This window comes from Piliocolobus tephrosceles, chromosome 2 (assembly GCF_002776525.5).
Source record: "Piliocolobus tephrosceles isolate RC106 chromosome 2, ASM277652v3, whole genome shotgun sequence".
NCBI lineage: Eukaryota > Metazoa > Chordata > Mammalia > Primates > Cercopithecidae > Piliocolobus > Piliocolobus tephrosceles.
In genome coordinates, this window is record NC_045435.1 from 117,385,733 (window position 1) to 117,412,952 (window position 27,220).

Genomic DNA, 27,220 nt, shown 5'->3' on the forward strand with positions numbered 1-27,220 from the left:
CTCAAGCTATTCTGAAAAATAGAGGAGGAAACACTACTTTCAAATTCATTCTATGAGGCCACTATTATCCTGACACCGAAACCAGATAAAGACACACCAAAAAAAAAAAAAAAAAAAAAAAGAAAAGAAAAGGAAAAGAAAACTATAGGGCAATGTCCCTGATGAACCTTGATGCAAAAATCCTCAACAAAATGCCAGGAAACTGAATTCAACAACACATTAAAAAAATCATTCATCATGGCAAAGTGGTATTCATTTCAGGAATGCAAGGATGGCTCAAGATACACAAATCAATCAATGTGATACATCCTATCAACAGAATGAAGGACAAAAACCATGTGATCATTTTAACTGATGCTGAAAAAGCATGTGATAAAATTCAACATCCCTTCATGATAAAAACCTTCAAGAAACTGAGAGTAGATGGAAGATACCTCAACACAATAAAAACCATATATGACAGGCCCATAGGTAGTATCATACCGAATGGGAAATACTGAAAATCTTTTCTCTAGAATCTGGAACAACACAAGGATGCTCACTTTAACTACCATTATTCAATGTAGCACTGGAAGTCTTAGCTAGAGTAAGTAGACAAGCGAAAGATATAAAGAGCATCCAAATTGGAAAAGAAGAACTCAAATTATGCTTGTTTGCAGATGATATAATCTTATATTTGGAAAATCCTAAAGACTCCACCAAAAAAATTATTAGAATGGATAAACAAATTCAGTAAAGTTGTAGGATACAAAATCAACATACAAAAATCAGTAGCATTTCTATATGCCAACAGCAAACAATCATAAAAAGAAAATAATCTCATTTACAGTAGCTAAAAATAAAATAAAATACCTAGGAATAAACTCAACCAAAGAAGTAAAAGATCTCTACAGTGAAAACTATAAAACATTGATGTAAGAAATTAAAGAGGACACACACACACACAAAAGGAAAGATATTTTATGTTCTTGGATTAGAATAATAATTATTGTTAAAATGTCCATTTTATCCAAAGAAATTTACAGATTATATGCAATTCCTATCAAAATACCAAAGACCTTCTTCACAGAAATAGAAAAAACATCCTAAAATTTATATGAAACCACAAAAGACCCAGCATAGTCAAAGCTAACCTGAGCAAGAAGAACAAAACTGGAGTTACATTACCTAAATTAAAATTGTATTGCAGAGCTAAAGTAACCAAAATAGCATGGTACTGGCATAAAAATAGATACATAGACCAATGGAACAGAATAGAGAACCCAGATATAAATCCATAGATCTACGGTGAACTTGTTTTTGACAAAGGTATCAGTAACATACATTGGGGAAGAGATAGTTTCTTCAATAATGATTCTGGGAAAACTGGATATCCATATGCAAAAGAATGAAACTAGACCCCTATCTCTTGCCACATACAAAAATCAAACCAAAATGGGTTAAAGGGTCAGGCACATTGCCTCGCGCCTGTAGTCCCAGCACTTGGGAGGCAGAGGCAGGTGGATCACTTGAGGTCAGGAGTTTGAGACTAGCCTGGCCAACATGGTGAAACTCTGTCTCTACTAAAAGTGCAAAATTAGCTGGGCATAGTGGTGGGCGTCTGTAATCCCAGCTATTCTGGAGGCTGAGGTGGGAGAATCACTTGAAGCTGGGAGGCAGAAGTTGCAGTGAGCCAAGATCATGCCACTGCACTCCAGCCTGGACCACAAAGGGAGACTGTCTCAAAAAACAAACAAACAAACACCCAGAGACCCTAGTAGGCACAGACACAAGCGCCTGTATGTTGAGAGGAACACACCAGTGGAGGAGCACACAGGTGGCTGGACATTGAGAGGAACAGAGGAGCAGAAGAGCACACCTACAGGCACCAGCGGACACTGCCAGACCATCCACAGGTAGAATGATGCCTAGACCGAGGGGAATTTGGCCAGCGTAGTCAGCGGAGAGTCCAGGGGAAAGTCCAGGGGACTCCAGGGGAAAACCACCTTTCCACTCCATTCCCTTTCTGGCTCCCCATCCATCTCTGAGAGCCACTTCCACCATTCAATAAACCTTGCATTCATTCTCCAAGCCCATTGTGTGATCCGATTTTACCGGTACAACAAGGCAAGAACCCCAGGATGCAGAAAACCCTCTGTCCTTGCGATAAGACAGAGGGTCTAACTGAGCTGATTAACACAATCCGCCTATAGACAGCAAAACTAAAAGAGCACCCTGTAACACACGCCTACCAGAGCTTCGCTTCAGAAGCTGTAAGCATTCGCTCCTAGACACTGCCCTGGGTTCCGAGCTCACATGCCCCACAACCTGCCCGTCTGCATGCTCCCCCTAAGGGTTTCAGCAGAGCACCAAAGAAGCAAGCCACACCCCCATTGTTACCGGTAGAAGGTGTCCAGGTTCTTGGTGTCTTGAACAAAAAAATTGGGCAAAATGCACAAACTAAGCAAGGAAGGAATGAAGGGATTTATTAAAAATGAAAGTACACTCCACAGTGTGGGAGTGGGCCGAGCACAGGGGCTCAAAGGCCCCGTTACAAATTTTTTGGGAGTTTAAATACGCCTTAGAGGATTCCATTGGTTACTTGGAGTACGCCCTGTGTAAATGAAGAGGATGAAGTAAGGTTACAAAGTCGTTTATGGAGTACACCCTATGGAGAGGATATTTCCTGTTATAGCCGAAATGTGAATTGGCCTTATGATCCCTACCTCCAGACCCCATTTTCCTGCTTCACCATCACATGCCTTGCAAGGGTGATAAGGAAACTATTACCGTTTCAGTATTAAGGAAATGAAACCTACCAGATCATCACATCTGGACAATGAGACACCAGATCCCTCACCTATCATGATTCCCTAAGCGACCACCTAATTCCTGTTAACCAACTCCTCTTCCTTACCCCTCCCTAATTCCTGATTTCCTGCAAGTGGTCACATTTCTTTCTTGCTATATAAACCCCTGATTCTAGTTGGTTGGGGAGACAGATTTGAGACTGATTTCCCATCTCCTCGGCTGCAGCACCAGAGAATCGCTTGAACCCCGGAGGCAGAGGTTGCAGTGAGCCGAGACTGCGCTCCTGCTCTCCAGCCTGGGCGGTAGATTGAGAACCGGTCTCAAAAAAAAAAAGAAATTTCCAAATTGTCTGGAATAAGTATATTAAATTTATTTTTTAAAAGGTTATTAAAAACTATAAGAAAATTTTGTTTGCTTTCATCTGAAATACAATGTTCCTCATGTTAAATCTTGTTCTTCCCTGGCAATTGCCTTCTTCCCTGGCAATTCTCATTGTTTCAGTGATTGGCATTCTGTGCCAGGAGCAGCAGGATCTAGACGCAACCCCTGGCCTTTTAGTAACACATGTAGATCGGGCCCCGCCCGCCTCTCGGTTGTCTGTACTGATCTGAGTACGTTCAAGTACCTGCGCATGCCCAGAACGCACCAAGCAGTCTGCCCTCTGGCAGCCTCCTTCCGACCATCCAGATATCACCTCCTTCAAGAAGCCCTCCCTTTGGGGAGGTAGACCCGCCCTTTGGGAGCACGAAACCCTTTATGCTCCCAAAGCCCTACACTTATCATGTGCTGATGCTACTCTCTGCTTCTTGGCTGGCCGGGCAGGCCGGTGAACACTTTGCAGGAGGGGGCTTTGTCATAATCTTCTTTGTAGCCCCAGCCCTAGCTCAGCAGCGGAGCCCCTCAAACCTCGGGAACTCCTCCCTGCAAAGGAGCCAGTTCGCCCTCCCTCAGGCTGCCTTTAACCAGGGCAGAGTGACAGAGGACCTCCACAGAGTTAGCGGTCACTCCCTTAGCAGTTAGGCCTCGGGCCCGGGCAGGAACAGCTGGCGGGATTCGGCGCAGGCTAGCGTGGAGCTGGTGTAACCGCCTCACAGCTGCAGGCAGACTGTAAGCGCGCGCGCGGTCGCCATGGCAGCGCAGCCGCCGAAGCCAGTGGGTGAGAGGAGCATGGGGAGCCCCCAGAAGGCCGCCCGTGAGCCGGCCAGGTCCCCGGCTTGGGCCCCCACTCAGGCCCGTACTCCGGGCGCGGCCCTGGTGGGCCAGCGCGGTAAGAAGTAGGGAGCCCGTCTGCGCGGCCTGGCCCGGACGAAACGCGCGAGGGGCGCCGGGGTCCCACGGCCGGAGTCCTAGCAGCCCGCCAGGCCACGGCGGCGCGGAGGGAGAGTGCCCCTGGGAACCCCAGCTGTGACCAGAGGTTTGGGGCGCCCCGAAACGAGGGCAGGAGAGGAGTCTCCGCCGTTTGTGCGATAGGTTGTGCAGATGGTGTCTGTCGCCATGCTCTCGGGATCTCCAGGGTCTCCCTCCGGGAGGGTGTGGCTGCGGGGCTCTTCTCAGACCCCTTTTTGTGAAAGTCCCAGAGAGCAGGTCACAGGTGGGCATGAGGGTCTTGATACCGTTTCTGACTTTGCACCGCTGTACTATCTCCATTTTAAATATTTCTGCGCCCATGAATGATCTTTAGCGAGTTAAGCATACCCTGAAGGGCCACCCCTTACACGCCATTTCCGTTTTATATGCTTGTTTTAAAGTATGTTTGTGGATATGGAACTGTGTTCGGAGGCTGGCTTAATAGTACTCACTGCATCCAGGAGATGGGCAGTGTTAGGCTCTGCCTTTAGCATGAGAGGAAATTTAAGCTGGGATAACAATTTGTTCAAATGTACACACTGCGGATTCTGAGTGGGGCACCCACGTTCTGACTCACGCTCATCTCTTGGATTTCCCAGTGCTTGGCTAAGTATAGAAAAGCATGTTTTGGAGGGATCTGCCTCTTAAGTAAGTCCTTTCTCTGGAAATTGTAAAACGTGCTGCCAGAGTCGTGGATGAAAAAATGAAATTTGGGTTACAGGTTCTTTACATTTTTCTGCGTAGCTGGGTTATTTCCTAGTTTTTACTTTACAATTTGAAGGCTATTTTCCTTCTAATGTGAATACAGTATAGGAAATCAATTCATTGGTGCCATAAAATCCTGGCATACAAAATACATAGGTGAATTTTAAGTCAAAGGAAGGGTAGCAGAAACTTTTAAATACTGTAAATCTGTGGCTAGCTTGTTAAATAAGAATATTTCCATAATTTTGTTTAGCTGTATTTAGCTCGTAGTCTAAGATTCCTTCATGCCTTCGCGAAAATGAATTGTAGTCTGACATATTTCTGTGCCTTGTTTGTGGTGTGGGCAGCGCTGAATCTCGGAGATTCTCAGGGCAATCTTTCTCTTAATGCCAAGGAAGAGAGTAGGGAAGAAAGAAGCCTACTGGGAGCTCAGCTCCATCTTCTATTTGGGATCTACTTGCTTTGTTTCCTGGGGAGGACGGTAAAGCAGCATTTTGTAGATTGCATTCCAAGTGAGGTTTGTGTGTGTGTGTGTTTGAGATGGAGTCTCCTCTGTCGCCCAGGCTGGAGTGCAGTGGCGCGATCTCCGCTCACTGCAATCTTGCAACCTCCACGGCCCGCCTTCAAGCGATTCTGTCCTCAACTTCCCAAGTAGCTGGGATTACAGGCACGCGCCACCACACCGGCTAATTTTTGTATTTTTTGGTAGAGATAGGGTTTCACCATGTTGGCCAGGCTGGTCTCGAACTCCTGGCCTCAAGTGATCCACCTGCCTCGGCCTCCCAAAGTGCTGGGATTACACGCATGAGCCACCGCACCTGGCCGGAAATGCAGCATTCTTATCTTCCCTATTCTCAGGCTTAACAGTTTGAAGAGTGTGCACATGTTTTAAATACTCTGAGAAGTGTTGTGTCTCTGTATAGTTTTGTTTATTTTAGGACTTCTCAAACTTACTTGATAATAAAACCTATTCTGTTTGGAACCCCTTTGATCATCCTGTAGAACATGAATATTCCACAAAATACAATTTGGGAAATATTGTGCTACAATATCATTTAAATACATGAAAATTTTCCAAAATAGGTGAAGCTTTTTCAGTATGTACATCTATCCACATGACAGAAATTATACTACTTAAAATTGTCAGAGATTATCTAGTGACATGGGAAAACTGCTTACAATATAACGTTAATTGAAAAAAACAGCATATAAAATTATATCCAAAGATTCCAATTTTGTTTAAAAAATACTTAATATGCATATGAAAGAAAAACTAGGAAGTATGTATGCCTAGACCTCAATTGTGGTTGTTTTTTGGCAGTGGGATTGCAGAGTAACATGTATTTTCTTTTAATATTAGAAATTTCCAGTCGGGCGCAGTGGCTCACCTGTAATCCCAGCACTTTGGGAGGCTGAGGCAGGCTGATCACTTGAGGTCAGGAGTTCAAGACCAGCCTGGCCAACATGATGAAACCCCATCTTCATAGCCGGGTGTGGTGGTGTGTGCCTGTAGTCCCAGCTACTTGGGAGGCTGAGGCAGGAGAATCGCTTGAATCCGGGAGGCAGAGGTTGCAGTGAGCTGAGATTGCGTTCCTGCTCTCCAGCCTGGGTGGCAGATTGAGAACTGGTCTCAAAAAAAAAGAAATTTCCAAATTGTCTGGAATAAGTATATTAAATTTATTTTTAAAAAGGTTATTAAAAACTATAAGAGTGAGCTGAGATCCGGCCACTGCACTCCAGCCTGGGCGATAGAGCGAGACTCTGTCTTAAAAAAAATAAAAATAAAAATAAAAATAAAAACCATAAGAAAATTTTGTTTGCTTTCATCTGAAATATAATGTTCCTCATGTTAAATCTTGTTCTGCAGATCCGTTTAGCGAACTCATTATTCTTCAGAGTGCAAAGGACACTCAGTAAACAACATTTCTGAGATATAGAGACTTAGAAGAGAAGCCAGCTCCTAAAAAGCTAAGCTGGTTGAGCAATGAGATCTCTGTGCACAGATTTTTAAAGACATCCACAAAAGGTAGAAGTATAGAAACAAAAACAGTGGCCTGTGCTTCTAAGAAAAGTAACAGCATAACTTCCACCCCAGAAGACGTAGGCCTTGCAGAAGATGCTTTTGAGGTATTACTGAAAACAGTAAGGTCATTAAGGAAAGCTGCATGTATAACAGAAAGGAGATCTCAATTCCTGCTTTGTTTCTGTCTTCTTAAGAACTTAGGGAAAAGTCACCTTTAGAAAGAGGAAATGGAAGGCTGGGTAGGAGAAGAGCTTCTGTGAGCCAGGCCTCGATTTGGTATGAAGAACTGACAGTTACATTCAAACTTGGGATGGTGTAGAGGGTGTCCAAGAAGCTTGTGGGAGTAGGTGATTTTTCAGATCCCTTTTGAGTTAGGTTATTAGATAAAATTGTTTTTATATGAAGCTATTTTAAGAAACCTTTTCCTCTGATGGATGCTGAGATACTGAAAAAAAAAAAAAAAAAAAAAAAAAAGAAAGAAAGAAATGTTGAGTCACTGCAACCCAATAGGGCACAGTGGAAAGAGGTTTTGGAATCAGTTTGATTCTGCACTCTGCCCTTATTAGCTGCATGGTTTAGGACAAAATATATAATTTCTTTGGAAGTCATTTTCCTCAGCTACCAGGCCTGGCACATAATGGAGCTTAGTTCTCCCCTAATGTCACTTCCAACGTAGGGTGCTCACTTGAGCCAGTGTCTGCCAGGCCTCAGTGGTTCAGTGGCCCTAGTTCTCCAAACTGCGTTTTAATTATCTATCCCATTATTTTTCTCTTCTCTTTTTCTAACCTTATTTCTGTTTCCTTTTCTTCCCTACCCCCACTATACACACATACTACTCATATCTTTGACATAAGTATAGTTTTTATGGTATTTAAAAAAGTTTCTAGAATAATTTATATGTGATGGAGGATGCATATATTTTTCAGAATCTCCAGAATCTGGTCTCCAGGAACATTATTCTAACCTGTGTATGGAAAAATCCCAGAAAATTAATCCTTTTATATTGCGTATACTCCAAGAAGTGGATGAAGAAATTAAAAAGGGGTAAGAAAGACAAATACTTGATTACATTAATAGTGTTTGCTTATATTCATGTGTGTGAAAATCCTAACATATTGAGTGATTTTATAGCCATTTGAAAATGCTTGGTAAAATGGATACACCGTTTGATTCAGGTAAGTAAGCAGACGAGCAACACTGTTAGTAGGTCTTAGAGGTGGTATAGCATTCAGGAAAGAGCACTAGACCGGGAGTACCCACGCTTGGGCTCCAGAGTGATCTTTAACTTCTGTGGGCGGGGTGAATCTTTTTTTTGTGTATGTGGGCGGGGTGAATCTTTTTTTTTTTTTTTTTTTTTTCCTGAGACGAGTGTGTCCCTCTGTTGCCCAGGCTAGAGTGCAGTGGCATGATCTTGGCTCACTGCAAACTCTGCCTCCTGGGTTCAAGCAGTTCTCCTGCCTCAGCCTCCTGAGTAGCTCGGATTACAGGTGCCCGCCACCATGCCTAGCTAATTTTTGTATTTTTAGTAGAGACAGGGTTTCCCCATGTTGGCCAGGCTGGTCTCGAACTCCTGACCTCAGGCGATCCGCCCGCCTTGGCCTCCCAAAGTGCTGAGATTAACAGGCGTGACCACCGCGCTTGACCTGAGCTGGGTTTGTCTAAGAAAATAATTGAAGTTTTCAGTGTTATTATCTATAAAGTGGGGATACTGTTTGTGTGAGTGTGAGTGTGTGTGAGAGAAAAATTATATGGAATCTTTTAAAGCACTTTGCAGTCTGCAGAATGTTCAGTAGTTTTAAGTTAACTGTTATAAATATACTATATAAGTCTACTTACTATATGCTTGCTTCTAGTAACTGTTATCTGTGATATGACTATTTATACATGAAGGAAACATACTTTAATTCTTTACTGGGTTTCTATTTCAAAATCTTTTTTTTTTTATTTTAACAGGCTAGCAGCAGGAATCACATTAAACATTGCTGGGAACAATCGCTTAGTGCCAGTAGAAAGAATTACAGGTGAAGATTTTTGGATTCTTTCCAGAATTTTAAAGAATTGTCTGTATATTAATGGTATGTTTCCATAAGAATCAATACCTCCTGCTTTTCATTGATCTGATTTTAAGTATTCTTTATAAGGAATATCAGCTCTATTCATCTGTGCTTCAGGTTTGGATGTTGGATATAACCTTCTAAGTGATGTTGGTGCATACTATGCTGCGAAACTGGTTCAGGTATTATTTTACTACAAAATGTCCTTAGTTCCATTTACAGTGAAACCAATTAGTCTAATGACACACACATAAAACACTAGTTTTACCCGATGTCAAGGGTCCCGACTCTGTGCTAGAACACTTGAAATATACTGGAAACCCACTGTGAATTTGGTCTCAATGGAGCCAGTAGCTAGAGCTCCTGAGTTCTTTTGCAAAACTTGTACACCATGATTAAATATATACACCACATCCATCTTTCAGATTGATCAAAATGAAAGTTTTTCTTTCATTTATATTGTAATTATATTTTGTTTACATGAGAATGATTTTTTTTTTTCCTTAATGGTAGTTGTTTTTGCTAGGATACAGTTTTTCTTGGTTATAAAGATTTTCTTTGGAGGAAAACACTTATTCAATAAAGTATATACTGTGTGTGTGTGTATATAGATATATATATATACTGTGTGGATGTATGTAAAACTGATAAATTTCCAATAATAGTAATAATGTGTAATAGCTTATTTTCTCTTATAGAAACAACTTAATCTCATTTACTTAAACCTCATGTTTAATGATATTGGGCCTGAAGGTGGAGAATTGATTGCTAAAGTGCTACATGTAAGCATTTATGTATTTCAAACTAACATTTTATTTGGAAATTCTAACTTCTGATAGCTTGGAACCAACAGCATCCGATGTTGAAGTGAACTTATTTTAATATTGTAGGAATGCATATTTTTTATTATACTTTATTCAATAAAGTGTAGACATTGCATGAACACTTTTGAAGTCATAGTTTTACTAAGATTTAATTCACATACATAAAATCTACCCTTTGAAAGTCTTCAGTGGTGTTTTAAGTATTAATATATTCACAGAGCTGTGCAAGTATCACTACTATCACTATTTTTAAAACATACTTATCACCCTAAAAAGAAAAGCCCTAAACTCATAAGCAATCCCTCTCCATCTTTTCCACCCCCTACTTTCCAGCCCCTGGCAGTCACTAACCTACTTCATCTCTCTATATATTTGCCTACTGTGGACATTTCATATAAACAGAATCATACAATATATGGCCTTTGTGACTGGCTTAATGTTTTCAAGGTTCATCTTGAAAACCCAGTCACAAAGATTTATGTTTTTTAAAGAGTTTTATAGTTTTAGCTCTTTAATTCTTTGATCCATTTTAATTTTTGAATATAGTATGAGGTAGGAGTCCAACTTTATTCTTTTGCATGTGTATATCCACGTGTCCTAACATCATTTTTGTTAAAAGATTTCTTTCTCCCATTGAATTGTCCTGACAGCTTTGTCCAAAAATCAGTTAACCATCATTACAGGGGTTTATTTCTGTACTCTCAGTTCTGTTCTTTTAATCTATATGTCTATCCTTATGCCAGTACCACACTATCTTGATTATTATAGCTTTGTAGTAGATTTTGAAACGAAGAAGTGTGTCCTTGTTCTTTTTTCAGGATTGTGTTGGCTCCTCTGTGTCGCTTGCATTTCCGTATGAATTTTAGGTCAGTTAATCAATTTCTGCAAGAAAAGCATCTGGGATTTATTTATTTTTTTTGAAGATGGAGCTTTGCTCTCGTTGCCCAGGCTGGAATGCAATGGTGCGATCTCGGCTCACTGCAACCTCCGCCTCACAGGTTCAAGCGATTCTTCTGCCTCGGCCTCCCGAGTAGCTCGGATGCCGGGCTAATTTTGTATTTTTAGTACAGATGGGGTTTCTCCACGCTGGTCAGGCTGGTCTCAAACTTCCGACCTCGGATGATCCGCCCACCTCGGCCTCCCAAAGTGCTGGGATTACAGGCATGAGCCACCGCACCTGGCCAGCAGCTGGGATTTTTTTTTTTTTTTTTTTTTGAGACGGAGTCTCGCTCTGTCGCCCAGGCTGGAGTGCAGTGGCCGGATCTCAGCTCACTGCAAGCTCCGCCTCCCGGGTTTACGCCATTCTCCTGCCTCAGCCTCCGGAGTAGCTGGGACTACAGGTGCCTGCCACCTCGCCCGGCTAGTTTTTTTGTATTTTTTAGTAGAGACGGGGTTTCACCGTGTTAGCCAGGATGGTCTCGATCTCCTGACCTCGTGATCTGCCCGTCTCAGCCCTCCAAAGTGCTGGGATTATAGGCTTGAGCCACCACGCCCGGCTCGCAGCTGGGATTTTAATAGGAATTACGAGGCCGGGCGCGGTGGCTCAAGCCTGTAATCCCAGCACTTTGGGAGGCCGAGACGGGCGGATCACGAGGTCAGGAGATCGAGAGCTTCCTGGCTAACACGGTGAAACCCCGTCTCTACTAAAAAATACAAAAACTAGCTGGGCGAGGTGGCGGCGCCTGTAGTCCCAGCTACTCGGGAGGCTGAGGCAGGAGAAGGGCGGGAACCCGGGAGGCGGAGCTTGCAGTGAGCAGCCTGGGTGACACAGCGAGACTCCGTCTCAAAAAAAAAAAAAAAAAAAAAAAAGGAATTACAGTAAATCTGTAGATCACCTTGGGGAGTATTGCCATCTTAAGTCTTCCAAACTTTGAACATGAGATGTTTCATTTATTTAAGGCCTTTCATTTCTTTCAGCGATGCTCTGTAGTTTTCAATGTGCAAGTCTTACATTTCTTTTGTTAAATTTATTCCTAACGTTTTATTTATTTATTTATTTATTTTTTGATGCTATTGTAAGTGGAATTGTTGTCCTTAATTTCATTTTTAGGTTGTTCATTGTTAGCACATGGAAATACAGCTGATTTTTTGTATATTGATCTTGTGTCCTGCTATGTTGCTGAACTCTTGTGTTAGTTCTACAGTTTTTTTTTGGTGGAATCCTTAGGATTTTCCCTATGCAAGACAGTGTCACATACAGAGTTTCACTTCATTTCCAATTTGTATGGTTTTTCTTTTTGTTTTTCTTGGCTAACTGCCCTGGCTAGAACCTCCAGCACAATGTTAAATAGAAGTGGTGAGAGGACATCCTTTCCTTCTTCCTGATCACAGAGGGGTTTGAATTGTGATAATTATTTACACTACTATATGTTTGAAGGGGTGGCCTGCCCCTCCACACCTGTGGGCGTTTCTCGTTAGGTGGAACGAGAGACTTGAGAAAAGAAATGAGACACAGAGACAAAGTATAGAGAAAGAAAAAGTGAGCCTAGGGGACCGGCACTCAGCATGCAGAGGACCTGCACTGGCACGGGTCTCTGAGTTCCTTTAGTATTTATTGATAATTATCTTTACCATCTTAGAAAAAGGGAAGTGGCAGGATAATAGGATCATCGTAGGGAGAAGGTCAGCAGTAAGACGTATGAATAAAGATCTCTGTGACATGAATAAGTTTAAGGAAAAGTGCTGTGCTTTGATATGCATATGCAAACATCTTCATAAACCTTTTTAGTGCATAAAGAGCAGCACTGCGCTAGCAAGTCCCACCTTTCACCCTAAGGCAGTTTTCTCCTTTCTCAGTAAACAGAACGTACAATCAGGTTTTACAAGGAGATGTTCCATTGCCCAGGGATGGGCAGGAGACAGATGCTTTTCTCTATCTCAACCGCCAAGAGGCTTCTTTCCTTACACTAGTCCTCCTCAGCACAGATCCTTCACGGGTGTCAGGGTGGGGGACGATCAGGTCTTTCTCTTCCCACGAGGCCATATTTCAGACTATCACGTGGGGTGAAACCTTGGACAATACCTAGCTTTCCTAGGCAGAGGTCCCTGCAACCTTTGTCAGTGTACGTGTCCCTGGGTACTTGAGATTAAGAGAATGGTGATGACTTTTAACCAGCATACTGCCTTCAGGCACTTGTTTAACAAAGCACATCCTGCACAGCCCAAAATCCATTAAACCTTGAGTCACCACAGCACATGTCTCTTGCAAGGACAAGGTTGGGGGTAGGGTCACAGATTAACAGCATCTCAAATACAGAACAAAATGGAGTCTCTTATGTCTACTTCCTTCTATATAGACACAGTAATAGTCTGATCTTTCTTTTCCCCACATATGTCCTAATATTTACTCATTAGAATGATGAAATGTCTGTAATTTTGTGAAACATTTATCACATTATATTACTTTAAAAGTGATATAGGAGGAATGGGGAGTGACTGGTTAATGGAATAGGACTGGTTTCAGGGATGATGAAAATGTTTTGGAACTAGCTACAGGTGATGACTGCACAACACTGAATGTACTAAATGCTACTGAATTGTATACTTAAAAATGGTCAGTTTTATGTTATGTGAATTTCACCTCAATTTAAAAAAGTGAAGTGCTATAATTTTCTTAAGATAAATTTACAGATTTTTCCAGTGAAAGGAAAGTTTATTAATATATGCTTTATTTGCTGGTTATTGCTTGGGCATCTGTTTCTTGGGCATTATTTCCACTCAACTGTTAAACTAGATTTTTATCTATTATGGTAGATTGAATGTTATGTTCTGGCTGGGCACAGTGGCTCATGCCTGTAATCCCAGCACTTTGGGAGGCCGAGGTGGGTGGATCACAAGGTCAGGAGATCGAGACCATCCTGGCTAACACGGTGAAACCCTGTCTCTACTAAAAATACAAAAAAAAAAAAATTAGCCAGGCGTGGTGGTGGGCGCCTGTAGTCCTAGCTACTCGGGAGGCTGAGGCAGGAGAAGGGCGTGAACCCGGGAGGCGGAGTTTGCGTGAGCTGAGATCGCACCACTGCACTCCAGCTTGGGCGACAGAGCGAGATAAAAAAAAAAAAAAAAAAAAAAAAAGGAATATACCCTGGTCTGTCTCCATGAAAATTGGAGGCTGCAAATAGTAATAGTCTCCTAATTCATGTAATGTATAGAATTCTGTGGATTAAAAATTTTTGAATAAAATTTTGTTTTCCTTTTCAGAAGAATCAGACTCTGAAATACCTAAGAATGACTGGAAACAAAATTGAAAATAAAGGTGGAATGTTTTTTGCTGCAATGCTGCAAATTAATTCATCCTTAGAGAAATTAGATCTGGGTGACTGTGACCTGGTGAGTAAAATGGTTATGAGAAAATCATCCAGATAAGCTAAATGAGTCTTATCAATGACTAATTTTGCCTCTTATGTCTAATATCAGAGAAAAGGTATTTTTCCCCTAGACATAATAGTGCAGATTAATAAAATTAGACTATAGTAAATAACAGAAAAATACTTAATAAAAATATTCCTAAACGTCCATCTACATAGCTCATCTTAAACTGTATGGAATTTTTAGAAAAAGATCATGTTCACTTTAATTAAACAAATATTACTTTATTCATATAATTTTTTTACTTTTGAAAATACAGGTTAGGCTGGGTGCAGTGGCTCACGCCTATAATCCTAGCACTTTGGGAGGCCGAGGCAGGTGGATCACCTGAGGTCAGGAGTACAAGACCAGCCTGGCCAACATGGTGAAACCTCGTCTCTACTAAAAATACAGAAATCAGTTGGGGCCTGGTGGTGGGAGCCTGTAATCCCAGTTACTCAGGAGGCTGAGGCAGAAGAATCGCTTGAACCAGAAGGCGGAGGCTGCAGTGAGCTGAGATCATGTCACTGCCCTCCAGCCCCCGGGCGACAGAGCAAGACTGCCTCAAAACAAAAATAAAATACTTTTTAGTAGTTACTTATATTGTAGCACAAAAACTTAAAATGATGATGCTAAAAGCTGCTCTGAAGCTGGGTGACATGACATGTACCTGTAGTCCCAGCTATTTAGGAGGCTGAGGTGGGAGAATCTCTTGAGCCCAGGAGTTTGAGGTTACAGTGCACTATAATCGTGCCTGTGAACATCCACTGTACTCCAGCATGGGCAACATGGTAAGACCCTGTCTCTAAAAATTATTAAAAAATATAAAAGTTGCTTTCAACCTTCACCTGGCCTGATAATGAGAAATGTGTTTTTTTGCATGTCTTCAAATTCCAGGCTTCACTTTCTCTGACATGTTTTCAAATCTTCAGGCCTACACTTGGGAACCTGTTGTATAGCCTCAGGTTAATCAATATGACATGAAAATAAGATGGGCCAGGGGGCTCTCTGGTTTAATAGATTCTGAAGGATTAACTTTTTATTTTATTTTTGGAGACAGAGTCTCACTCTTGTCGCCTAGGCTGGAGTGCAATGACATGATCTCGGCTCACTGCAACCTCCACCTCCCAGGTTCAAGCGATTCTCCTGCCTCAGCCTCCTGAGTAGCTGGGATTACAGGTGCCTACCACCACACCTGGCTAATTTTTTTTTGTATTTTTAGTAGAGATGGGGTTTCATGATGTTGGCTAGGCTGGTCTCGAACTCCTGACCTCAGGTGATCCACCTGCCTCGGTCTCCCAAAGTGCTGGGATTACAGGCATGAGCCATGGTGCTCGGCCAAGATTAACTTTTTAAGGTGGTAGATGCAGCCAATGTGGTTCTGGGAAAACATTAATTCGGTATTGATCATCTCCACATACCAGTCACTGTGCTGGATACTAACGATACAACAGTGAATCATATGGCCTGTGTCCTTATGAAACTTATATTTTATTTGGGAAAACACCAATAAAGAAATAGAGCAAAGTGCTACAAAAATGACTGAGTACTCTGATAATGGGGAGAAGTAATTCTGCTACAGGATGGTTGCCTAAGACTTGAGGAGGTAATATTTATGAGTTATGAAGGAGAGAAAAAACTGTCATGGAGAGTGTCCATGTCAGAACCTTCCAGGCAGAGCATCCAGATGCACGGACATTAAGCTAGTGCTTAAGTGTGGCATGGGTGGGATTCCTGGTGCAGAGTGAGGTAATTTTCATACTCAAGTATTTATTTTTGCAGATGCTTTGTTTGTTTCAAGGGATTATGGTTTTCCATTTATAGCAGTGAACAAAGTTTTATTTTAAAATAAATGTAAGTGAAAAAGTGAGTTGATTTAATGGGAAAGTATTAAGTAAATAGTGTAAAAGTAAGTTTGGGCGTGGTAGCTCACGCTTGTAATCCCAGCATTTTGGGAGGCCAAGGCAGGCAGATCGCCTGAGCCCAGGTGTTTGAGACCAGCCTTGGCAACATGGGTAAACACCGTCTCTACAAAAAATACAAAAATTAACCAAGCATGGTGTTGCATGCCAGCTACTAGGGAGGCTGAGGTGGGAGGATTGCTTGAGCCCAGCAGGTTAAGGCTGCAGGGAGCTGAGTGTGCCACTGCACTCCAGCCTGGGCGACACAGTGAGACCCTATCTCAAAAAATAAATAAAAACAAAAATAGTGTTAAATATTTTGCATATTCAGATATGGCAAAAATCACAAGGGAGGTACATGAATAATAAAATAGCAAGTCTCACAGGTTTTAATAACTGAGAAGTCAGAATGGCTGAGCAGACAAAGTTAAGAGTGCCTCAAAGTAAAAGTGGAGAAGCTTATAGAGGCCAGATATGGCAAAGTTGTGTGGGTGTAGGTCATGGGTAAGGGGAAGAAGTGGGGGTTGTGTTATAATGCAAATTATGGAAAAAGCAAATCATGGAAATCTGGAAAAGCTCTGAGGGGTAATGATCTGGCAGTTTTAGATTACTAGTTTCTCTGTGGAAAATTAAAGAAGAAGCCATCTGACCACTTAGAAGTCCAGGTGAGAAGTGAGGAGGTCTTGGGCTGGGGTGGTGGCCACGGAGATGGACAGGAACAGACTAATTTGAGACATCTTTTGGAGGCAGCAGAATCTGTAAGACTTAGTGATCAACTGGATGGGAAGGTTAAGAGGAATGGCAGAGTGAGAGGAAGCCCATGGTTTCCGGCATACCAACTGGGTGTACATGGTGGTGTCCATCACACATATGGGGGAGGACTAGGCCCTTTCAGATAGAGCAAGAGAGGCCTATGGGATCTGTGAAAAATGTGATTGGTAACCTTTTCCCACCACACACACACTTAAAGTACTAGTATGAATATAAGAGTGCTTATACAATGAAATGTGTTGCATAAGTAGTATGAGCTCTAGCTGGGATCCACATAGAAGCTTGAGGGGTGAGGAATAAAAACCTAGAGGGAAACACTCAGGAAATGGACACTAAAACATTAAGAAACTCCCCATGCCATGTTTTAGATAGATTTTAGGGCCAGGAGAAAAGAATACAGTAACAATTCATTTTTGAATTTGATCAACTTACAATTCAAAGTGCAAGGAATGCTTAAATTTTAAAAATAATTTTATCAGAATGCAGATAGCTGATCTTGAAATATTTATGTAGCGAGATTATTGTATACTTTGTCAGTTTCCTTAACGAATTTACCTGTTTTTAGGGAATGCAAAGTGTGATAGCATTTGCTACAGTACTAACTCGAAACCAAGCAATTAAGGCAATAAACCTAAACCGACCTATACTGTATGGTGAACAGGTATGTATTCAAAGTGATGGTAGTTAATATAACAACATGAATGAAACTAAGGTACTACTACAAGTTTGTCAAGGTACATGAATACACTGTATTTTTAGAGATATGTGTATTATATCTTGTAAACTACTATTTATAAAAATGTTTATTTAAAGGAAAATTATATCAATTCCTGGTAAGACGTTTATAACTAAATATGCTTTTAGATATTGCTTACTTAAGCAGCAAACATGTCATCTTTTCTCTTGAAACTCAAGTTCTTAGTGAGTAAACCTGCGAGGGTCAAAGTGGTCAAGATGAAAGCATAAATAATGAAGTGTTTTTTTTTTTTTTTTTGAGACGGAGTCTCACTCTGTTGCCTAAGCTGGAGCGCAGTGGCACGATCTCGTCTCACTGCAAGTTCTGCCTCCTGGGTTCACGCCATTCTCCTAATAGTGAAGATTTTAAAGGCCACATTATAAGAGCCCAGTGTGAACTGTTTGTTACATTGATGTGGCTGAACCATTACACCTTTGAAATCATGAGTAATAAAAGCAAAATGTGTGTGAAAAGCAGTCTGGGAAGTTTGGACTTGATCCTATCTATAGATAAGCTGCTTGCTGGAGACAGAAAGATGAGTAAAAACATGGTTCCTACTTTCATGACATCTTGCTCCTTCTGGGTGGCTTTCTTCTCCTATCACTTGTAAACAGCTAGAGAATAAGTACTCACGTTATTATTGGTATAAACAAAAATGTGTATCTAACTATTAGGAAAAGTAAATGGTCTAAGCACTTTATAAAGTTCAATGTTTAAAATGTAATGTTTGGCTGGGCATGGTGGCTCACACCTGTAATCCCAGCACTTTGGGAGGCCGAGACAGGCGGTTTGAGACCAGCCTGGCTAACATGGCAAAACCCAGTCTCTACTAAAAATACAAAATTAGCCAGGCATGGTGGCAGGTGCCTGTAATCCCAGTTACTTGGGAGGCTGAGGCTGGAGAATCACTTGAACCCAGGAAGCAGAGGTTGCAGTGAGCTGAGATCTCACCACTGCACTCCAGCCTGGGCGACGGAGCAAGACTTCATCTTCATCTCAATCAGTCAATCAATGTCAATGTTTGAATTTTGAACTTTTTTTTTTTTTTTTGAGATGAGGTCTCACTCTGTCACCCAGGCTGGAGTGCAGTGGCAGGATCTCGGCTCACGGCAGCCTCCACCTTCTGGCCTCAAATGATCCTCCCACCTCAGCCTCCTGAGTAGCTGGGATCACAGGTAAGCACCACCACGCCCAGCTAATTTTTTTGTATTTTTGGTAGAGACAGTGTTTTGTCATGGTGTCCAGGCTGGTCTTGAACTCCTGAGCTTAAGCTATCTACCTGCCTTGGCCTCCCAAAGTGCTGGGATTACAGGCATCAGCTACCATGCCCAGCCAAACTCTGAACTTTTTAAATGATCAAAGCACTTTAGATAATTTAAAATTATCTACTTCATTGTTCCCCCTCAGTATGAATAACTGAGAATTAACGATATTTTTAAAGTAGTATTCTCATATTCAGAAGTGTATTTTACATTCTTTGCCTACATAGATATCTCCCTTTCAGTTATCTTTGCACTTTTCGGTACCAGAATTTTTGCAGTTTTACATCACCTTGTTTCATGTACGTAAATCCAGTCTTTTCAACAAGACCCTCAGAATCTTCAAATACATTCCTATTTTTAAAATATTTAAAAGACTAGCAGGGCCGGGCGCGGTGGCTCAAGCCTGTAATCCTAGCACTTTGGGAGGCCGAGACGGGTGGATCACGAGGTCAGGAGATCGAGACCATCCTGGCTAACACGGTGAAACCCCGTCTCTACTAAAAAAATACAAAAAACTAGCCGGGCGAGGTGGCGGGCGCCTGTAGTCCCAGCAACTCCGGAGGCTGAGGCAGGAGAATGGCGTAAACCCGGGAGGCGGAGCTTGCAGTGAGCTGAGGTCCGGCCACTGCACTCCAGCCTGGGCGACAGAGCAAGACTCTCCGTCTCAAAAACAAAACAAAACAAAACAAAACAAAACAAAACAAAACAAAACAAAACAAAAGACTAGCAAAATACAGCTCAAAGTGGGCCTGCAGTGAATTGCTTCACTCATGATTCATTCACACCATGAATATTTGAATGCAACCTTAAATCAGACACAATGCAAGCCAGGTGCTAGAGGTATTAAAGTCAAATAAATTACATAGCACTTGTCTTCAGTGAGTTTTCCATCTAGGTGGAAGGAGCTTGACAAGTCTGGAGAGTGATATGCTTGGGGTGCCATGGGGACATAAGGAGGGTAATGGAAATCAAAGCAGGGGAGGTGAGTGTGATAGGGAGGTTCTCAGATTGAGGACATGACAGGAGATTTGAAGGCTAAATTAAAAATTTCTGGATTGTATCTGTGCAGAAATATGTTTATATATAGGAGATCACATTATAAGCATGATCCCTTTTTAAAATATGTTGAGTGCTGTCATTCCTAAATCTACCTGAGGATACTTATTATTAAAAGCCCAGGCTCCCTTGTTGCTCTCTGCCTGGCGTTTCTGGCAGCCAGCTAGGTGCTAGCCTGTTTTGTTCTTCTCCAGGACAGCCACTACCTTCTCTATCCCCAAGGCTACGATTCTGCTCTTAAATTGCTGTTCCCAAATACAAACCTGCAAATTAATTACATTTACGGGTTTTACTGTTTTATTACCATGGAGGAATGGGATAACAAAAAGCTGTTAAGATGTTGGACTTCACCTTTAACGCTCATTGGCATTATCCGGGGAGCTTGAAAAATAGTGATGCCAGGTGCCACGCTAGACAAATCAAGTCACAAACTCGGTGAATGGGGCTAAAACCCTTTACTATTTCTGACAATAGTTCCTCCCTTAATTAGGATACTCCTGCTTTCAAGCTTTATAGCCTAGAACTACAATCAAGGCCCAAACACAAAAACATAATATGTTTGTCTTCTGTGCCTGGCACTAGGTAGAGCAATAGTGGAACCCCCTAAGTGTGGTTGGTTTGCGTTTTTTTACGTTCCTAGACTACACAGCATCCCTTTAGCAAGGCTGGCTTGCATTTTTGAAGATACTAGTCTACATAACATTCCTTTGGGTATATCTTTTCAGTGTCAAAGCAATTTCAGCAAATACAGAATTACAGAATATTGAACAATAATAAATGCTTTGTAGTCTGCCTATGGAACACTTATTTTGTGCTAGGCACCTTTTTTCAGTTAACTTATTTCTGTGAGGGAAGCATAATTTCAGCTACTTTACTAAAATGGAAATTGAGACTCAGCTGGATGAAAGTATTTGCCCAAAGTCATACAGCCAGTAAAAGGTAAAGCTAGTATCTGACAGATATGATTTTTATAAAGCTCATGTACTTTCTGCTATTGCTATGTGGTTTCATTTAAAGTTTTTTTCAAAGTACCTTTATGTATAACAAGAACACATATAGTTATCTATGTTCATCATCAGCATTTCCAGTGACTTATTATGTTATACAGCAATCATGCAAGAGTACTTCTTGTCACAAAATACTTTGGGCTATTCATTTGAAAATATGCTTTGATTTTGTTAAAAACTTAAAATGCCTGGTATTCAAATCTTCACTGATGCTATGTATCTTTTGCCTAAAAGCAGCAAGATTGTGGAACTTAAAAAAAGGTCTTCTGATGATCAGAAAATAAGAATAAAACCTCTTAGGAATTTGAGATGAATATAAAAGGGAAGGATCAGATATATCACAGGGTTAATGAGTGTATTCTTAATATAAAATAAAGATTGGGAAATGTCTTTGTATTTTGTCTGAAAACCGTCAAGAGTAGAGATCAAGAGCAAAGTTTAAGAACATAAGGAAGGTACAAGAAAGGTTTAGAGACTTGAAAGATGGATTACAAGCTCAATACATGATGGAACCATTTTTTTTTTTCCTTTCGAAATGACTGATTATTGTTCCTTTAAAAACCCAAATTAACCAGCATCTTTTACATCACTTAGGTAGCAGGCACTTGTAAAATATAGTGACTATATTTTACCTTCTGAGAAGGTAAAAAATATCATTTGTGGCAAAGATAATTTTTTTAAGATAGACTAAACAAATGCAAATTGTAGACTAAGTTTTAACCAATATAATCTTTTTTAAAAGCTAATTTAAATAACAGCATATGTCTGATAAACATGCACTACTTCAAAATTATATTTTAGAAATAAGATTTTATCCACTTTTAGGAAGAGTCCACAGTCCATATAGGCCGCATGTTGAAAGAAAATCACTGTCTTGCTGTACTACACATGTGTAAGCATGATATAAAAAGCAGTGGTATACAACAGTTATGTGATGCACTGTATCTGAACAGTAGCCTGCGCTACCTTGATGTCAGCTGGTAAGTGATAATTTACACATTAATAATTCAAAGTTAAATCATGGGAATAATCTATATATAAATATTCATGGTAATTGGCATACTTTGTTAGACATTATTTCCAGTGATTAGAAACTGCAACCAATTGTCAACCCTTTGTCCTAAGCTTTAATATTTAATACTGCTATCTTTTAGTAACATAAATGAGCAATTTAGTTGTGTAAACAAGAATGAAAGCAATATTTTATGGTGAATTTTCATTAACTTTCTTGGAAATCAAGTGATTAAAATAAACCTTTACTAAAACACAAAGTACTGTTTAAGTTTTCAAGCATCTTATCACTATGAATAAAAACACTATTTCATATTTTCAAATATAACTATTTTTCCTTTCCCAGCAACAAAATAACTCATGATGGAATGGTGTATTTGGCTGATGTACTGAAAAGCAACACTACCCTGGAAGTAATAGATCTTTCCTTTAACAGAATAGAAAATGCAGGTGCAAAGTATCTCAGTGAAACTCTTACTTCACACAACAGGAGTCTTAAAGCGTTAGTATGGTTTTATATTTAATCAAAATAACAAAAAAGCAAATTTTTAAATACTAACCTCAAACCCCTTAACTCTTAAGATGATGATGAAATATGAAAACTCAGCTTCTAAACTGACATAGTATTAAGTTACAGTAAACATTTCAATTTCTATTTTTCAAATGTACTGTCTTTTACAATTAAGACTGGTTCTACTAATGATTCCTTCAAATTAATGAGAAAATTTGTATTGCTTATATTATTTATCTTGAATTCTAATAGAAAAATCAGAAGCATTCAATATGATCAAGACTTTTAAAAATAAAAATTAACTAAAGAATAAAATACTTGGATGCATTTATCCAGAAAAATATATCTGCTATCCACCCAAACATTTACTGAAAAATATAAAACAGAAGACTTTCAAAATGTAGTTAGCTCTAGTAAGTGCCTAAAGATCTAATTAGAAAACTAAGTTTCTTGGATTTTAGGAATTAAATGGGTCAGTATTTCTACCACTACATTACAACATACTGAGGAATAATGCTAAGACTACACAAGAAAATGTTTGTAATAAATGTTGCTAATTTTTGTATTCTTTCCTTGTGGAACTATTGGTTTCAGGTTGTCAGTAGTCAGCAACAACATAGAGGGAGAAGGACTTGTTGCACTTTCACAATCAATGAAAACAAATCTCACATTCTCTCATATCTACATTTGGGGAAACAAATTTGATGAGGCTACATGTGTAGTAAGTTTTAAGTTTTTTCCTTCACTGAAGGTTTTTTCTGGGATCATCTCTGTAACATCGGATATTATTTACAGGTGCCTCAGAAATGGTTACACAGTGAGACACTGCAGTTTTGATAATTAACATAAGTCCTAAAATTAGCTACTAGAGAGTTTGGTGGTTGAAATAACAAAAGATACTAAAACTATGTATTAGTATTACACATCACTCAATGACACAGTTTGAATTCCTCTAAGGTTAAAAAAACGACCGGGCGCGGTGGCTCAAGCCTGTAATCCCAGCACTTTGGGAGGCCTAGACGGGGGGTGGATCACGAGGTCAGGAGATCGAGATCATCCTGGGTAACACGGTGAAACCCTGTCTCTACTACAAATACAAAAAACTAGCCGGGCGAGGTGGCGGGTGCCTGTAGTCCCAGCTACTCGGGAGGCTGAGGCAGGAGAATGGCGTAAACCCGGGAGGCGGAACTTGCAGTGAGCTGACATCCGGCCACCGCACTCCAGCCCGGGCGACAGAGCAAGACTCCGTCTCAAAAAGAAAAAAAAAGGTTAAAAAAAATCATAATTATTGATCAGATGTAACAAAATTTCTGATCTGCTCCCTAATAATTATACCAAAATATGGAACGGGAGAGACAGAGTACAAGCTATCAAAATATTTGGCATGTTGCTCACATAAATACAGATAGCCTTTGATACTAATTTCAAAGCAGAAATAATGGTAACAGTTTTCATTTGGAAAGAATGAGGGGAAAAAGTAGATGTTAAAATTCTCAAAATTTGCAAAAGGACTAACCAAAATTCCACCACTAAAAAGAGTAATAAAACATACAGTATTGTCTAAACCACCCTCCCAAAAAAAACCAACCCTTAATTTTAGAAAAACATCCATAATCCTTTAGGTTCTACCCACCAGAAGCTGAGTAAGTTGAGTTTGGAACTGGAACTAATGATGAATGACAAGCTAAAGCAAAAACCAACTTGACTTTTAAATCTTTTAATGTTTAAATTTCCATCTTTCTCCATAATGCCAACCTTACTGACAACCCAGTTCAACATGTTTGTATGACTCTGTTACATAGATACTAAGGATCATGGCTCATGCCTGTAATCCCAGCACTTTGAGAGGCCAAGGCGGGGGGATCACGAGGTCAAGAGATTGAGACCATCCTGGCCAACATGGTGAAACCCTATCTCTACTAAAAGTACAAAAGTAAAAAAATTAGCTGGCTGTGGTGGTGCGTGGGCCTGTAGTCCCAGCTACTCAAGAGGCTGAGGCAGGAGAATCGCCTGAACCCGAGACAGAGGTTGCAGTGAGCTGTGCCACTGTACTCCAGTTTGGCGACAGACCGAGACTCTGTCTCAAAAAAAAAAAAAAAAAAAAAAAATATATATATATATATATATATATCTAAATTCTACAATTAAGAAGTAATAAATAGGTCAGCATCCAATTCTATGGAATTGTCTCTCTTAGCCTAAATCTGTAGATTAGATTCAGGGGGGTCATGAACTCTATATAATTGGATGTCCAAATCTGGGATTCCCTTAATTTTTCTGAGGAATGGGTAACTAGCTATCAGCAGATTTTTAAGAATGTATACAACAGCCCTCCTATCCAGCTTCCCTACCTATTCCAATTTATGAACATCTGTGGGACTTGAAAATTTTGACCATAAGAGCTTTGGTCCACAAAATTGGTAGTATAGAAAATTAACTCTAGGAGTCACAAAATTACGAAACATATCTAATACATTAAAAGTTAGAAATAAGTTTTGCAACATTATAATTTCATTCTGTGTAATTAAATGAATAAAAATCTACCTACAATACCTGGAAAATATTAAAATTCAGCAATGTTATTCAGAATATTTTATTTTAAACTACAAATTAGCACAGCTAATTTGAATATTTAAATTTCTTTAAGCACTGTAAATTGAATACATTTTTTCTTAATGATACAGTTTTTTCTTAAAAATCCTAGGCATATTCAGACTTAATTCAAATGGGTCGTCTAAAACCAGACAATACAGATGTGGAGCCATTTGTGGTAGATGGACGTGTATATCTTGCAGAAGTCTCCAATGGTCTTAAAAAGCATTATTATTGGACATCAACTTCTGGAGAATCTTATGACCACTCATCTAATGCAGGTTTTGCTCTTGTTCCAGTAGGTCAGCAGCCATGAAAAAGTAGCTCTAAAATAATTTTCATACATTTGTCTTATTATTTCACAGAGGTTAATATTCTATGGCCTATTTGTTTTCCTTTATAAATTAAAACAAGTTACTTTTTTCAAATGTGTAAAAGATAATAACTTTGTATAACTGTCTACTGTGAAAAACTGAGTAGGGTAATTTTTTAAAAGAAATTTTACAATATAGACTAAAGTTTTAACCCTGGATAAAGAGGCCAAGGAACTAGACTAAATTTCTTTTTATAATGAAAATATAACCAAGTAGTGAAATAGCATGCAAGTAAAGGTCATTATAGGTATCTAACTGAAAGTTACTAAGTAGTATTAATAAAAAGGTTTGTGGTAGCAAATTACCAGTGACTTTCAAAGGGTTTCAAAGTTCGTAAGTTGAAAAAGTATTCTACCTATCCTATTTACGTGTTACAGACAGGTATTAATAACAATTTCATAAATACAGGCAAATATATATAAACATATACATACCCCTTTCCCAAGTCAGTGCTGCTAGCTTCTCCCATCCTCCTCTCATAGATAACCACTATCCTGATTTCTAATACCAAGAGTAGTTTTGCCTGTTCTTGACCTTTATATAAATGGAAGCATACAATATACACTCTGTGTCTGACTTCTTTTGTTCAACATTATATTAGTATGATTCATTTATGTTGTTTAATGTAGCAGTAGTCTGTTCACTTTTCATTGCTTTATAGTATTCCTCACATGCTGGGTAGTAGGGAGTCTACTAGATTCTGGAAAGAGTTTGATTTCCCAGGCTACGGTCTCTTCCTGTGTGCTACAGAAGGGACCCACAAGTTCCCATATTCCCCCAAAGGGAGATTCAGAAGATGGCTCAAGGGGAAGCAAGTAGGCTTACCTTGAGCTCACAGTGGGGTGCAGGTGGTAAACCTGTAATCTGACCTAAACTGCTGCCTGAGGCAGAGCTGCAGTTGACAGGGCCCCAGAGAGTTTTCCACATCCAAGAGAACTGAGATGAAGTCAGTTCAGCAAAGGACAACTGGGCTCTGACCAGACTAGGAAAGACTTGGTTACTTATTTTATAAGCTGCTGCCTGCCGCAACAGAGGTCAGTATAATGCCCAGAGAATGGAAGGGCTCAAGAAAGACTCTGTCTACCCTGATGGCCACTGTCTTGTAAGATATGTCTGGACACCACTTTAGAGAGACAAAGGGCAGAAATAAAACAGCATTTCTCCAAAACATTAAGCATTACCTTAAAATCCCTTAAGATATTATAAATTCTATCCCCTTTATATCAGACTAGGTTTTAAACTGGCTAAAACTAAAAGTTAATTTTTTCCAGACTTACCACTGGGTATGGGCTCAAGAGGAAGGACATATAAGTTCCATAGGAAAACTCTCATTTCCTCTGCACATCTAAATTATAAAGAGCAAATCTGCAACCATATTGTATCTATTGTTTCATTTTTCTCTTAGCAATCATCCTTTAAGACCCAGCTCAAAGACTGCTCCATCTTACACTGTTGCAGATCATATTACACTCATCATTTTACAATGTTTCAAATTTGAAAGCAAAAAATAAAGCAGTATGTGCTTTTCACATATTTGGGAAAATAATGATGATTTGTCTTAAATGCTCTCCTTTTCAAACTTTTCTATAGTATTACTTATTTATTATGTCTTCTTAATATCTACTACAACTATATCCATTTGGTTTCTGCTCCCAGTGTTATACTGTACCTGCCTTCTAAAGGATCACCATGCTCCAATTATCCAACCCAATGTTGTCTCAGATTTACATCCTACTTCTCTGTACCATGTGACTGCTACAAAGAGCCACTTTTGCCTCTGAAAAATGTGTGCCACCTTGGTTTTCTTCCTTTCTGTTATCACTTTCCATCTTCTTTTCCATCTATTTAAATGAATTTTCCCCCAAATTCTGTCCTCATCTTTTTTTCTCCGATAACATCTTCCAGGGCT

General features: G+C 40.0%; 1 protein-coding gene across 1 annotated transcript; it reads left to right on the forward strand.

The window, feature by feature from the left end:
• The first annotated feature begins 3,566 nt into the window (after nucleotides 1-3,566).
• Nucleotides 3,567-25,409, forward strand: LRRC34 (leucine rich repeat containing 34). Its single transcript, XM_023213484.2, has 11 exons — nucleotides 3,567-4,057; nucleotides 7,792-7,909; nucleotides 8,819-8,940; nucleotides 9,037-9,101; nucleotides 9,618-9,701; nucleotides 13,944-14,072; nucleotides 17,328-17,423; nucleotides 21,649-21,803; nucleotides 22,181-22,336; nucleotides 22,940-23,066; nucleotides 25,050-25,409. Exons 1-11 carry the CDS (start codon nucleotides 3,919-3,921, stop codon nucleotides 25,251-25,253), a joined length of 1,395 nt encoding a protein of 464 aa, XP_023069252.2. The 5' UTR covers nucleotides 3,567-3,918; the 3' UTR covers nucleotides 25,254-25,409.
• Nucleotides 25,410-27,220: the final 1,811 nt, after the last annotated feature.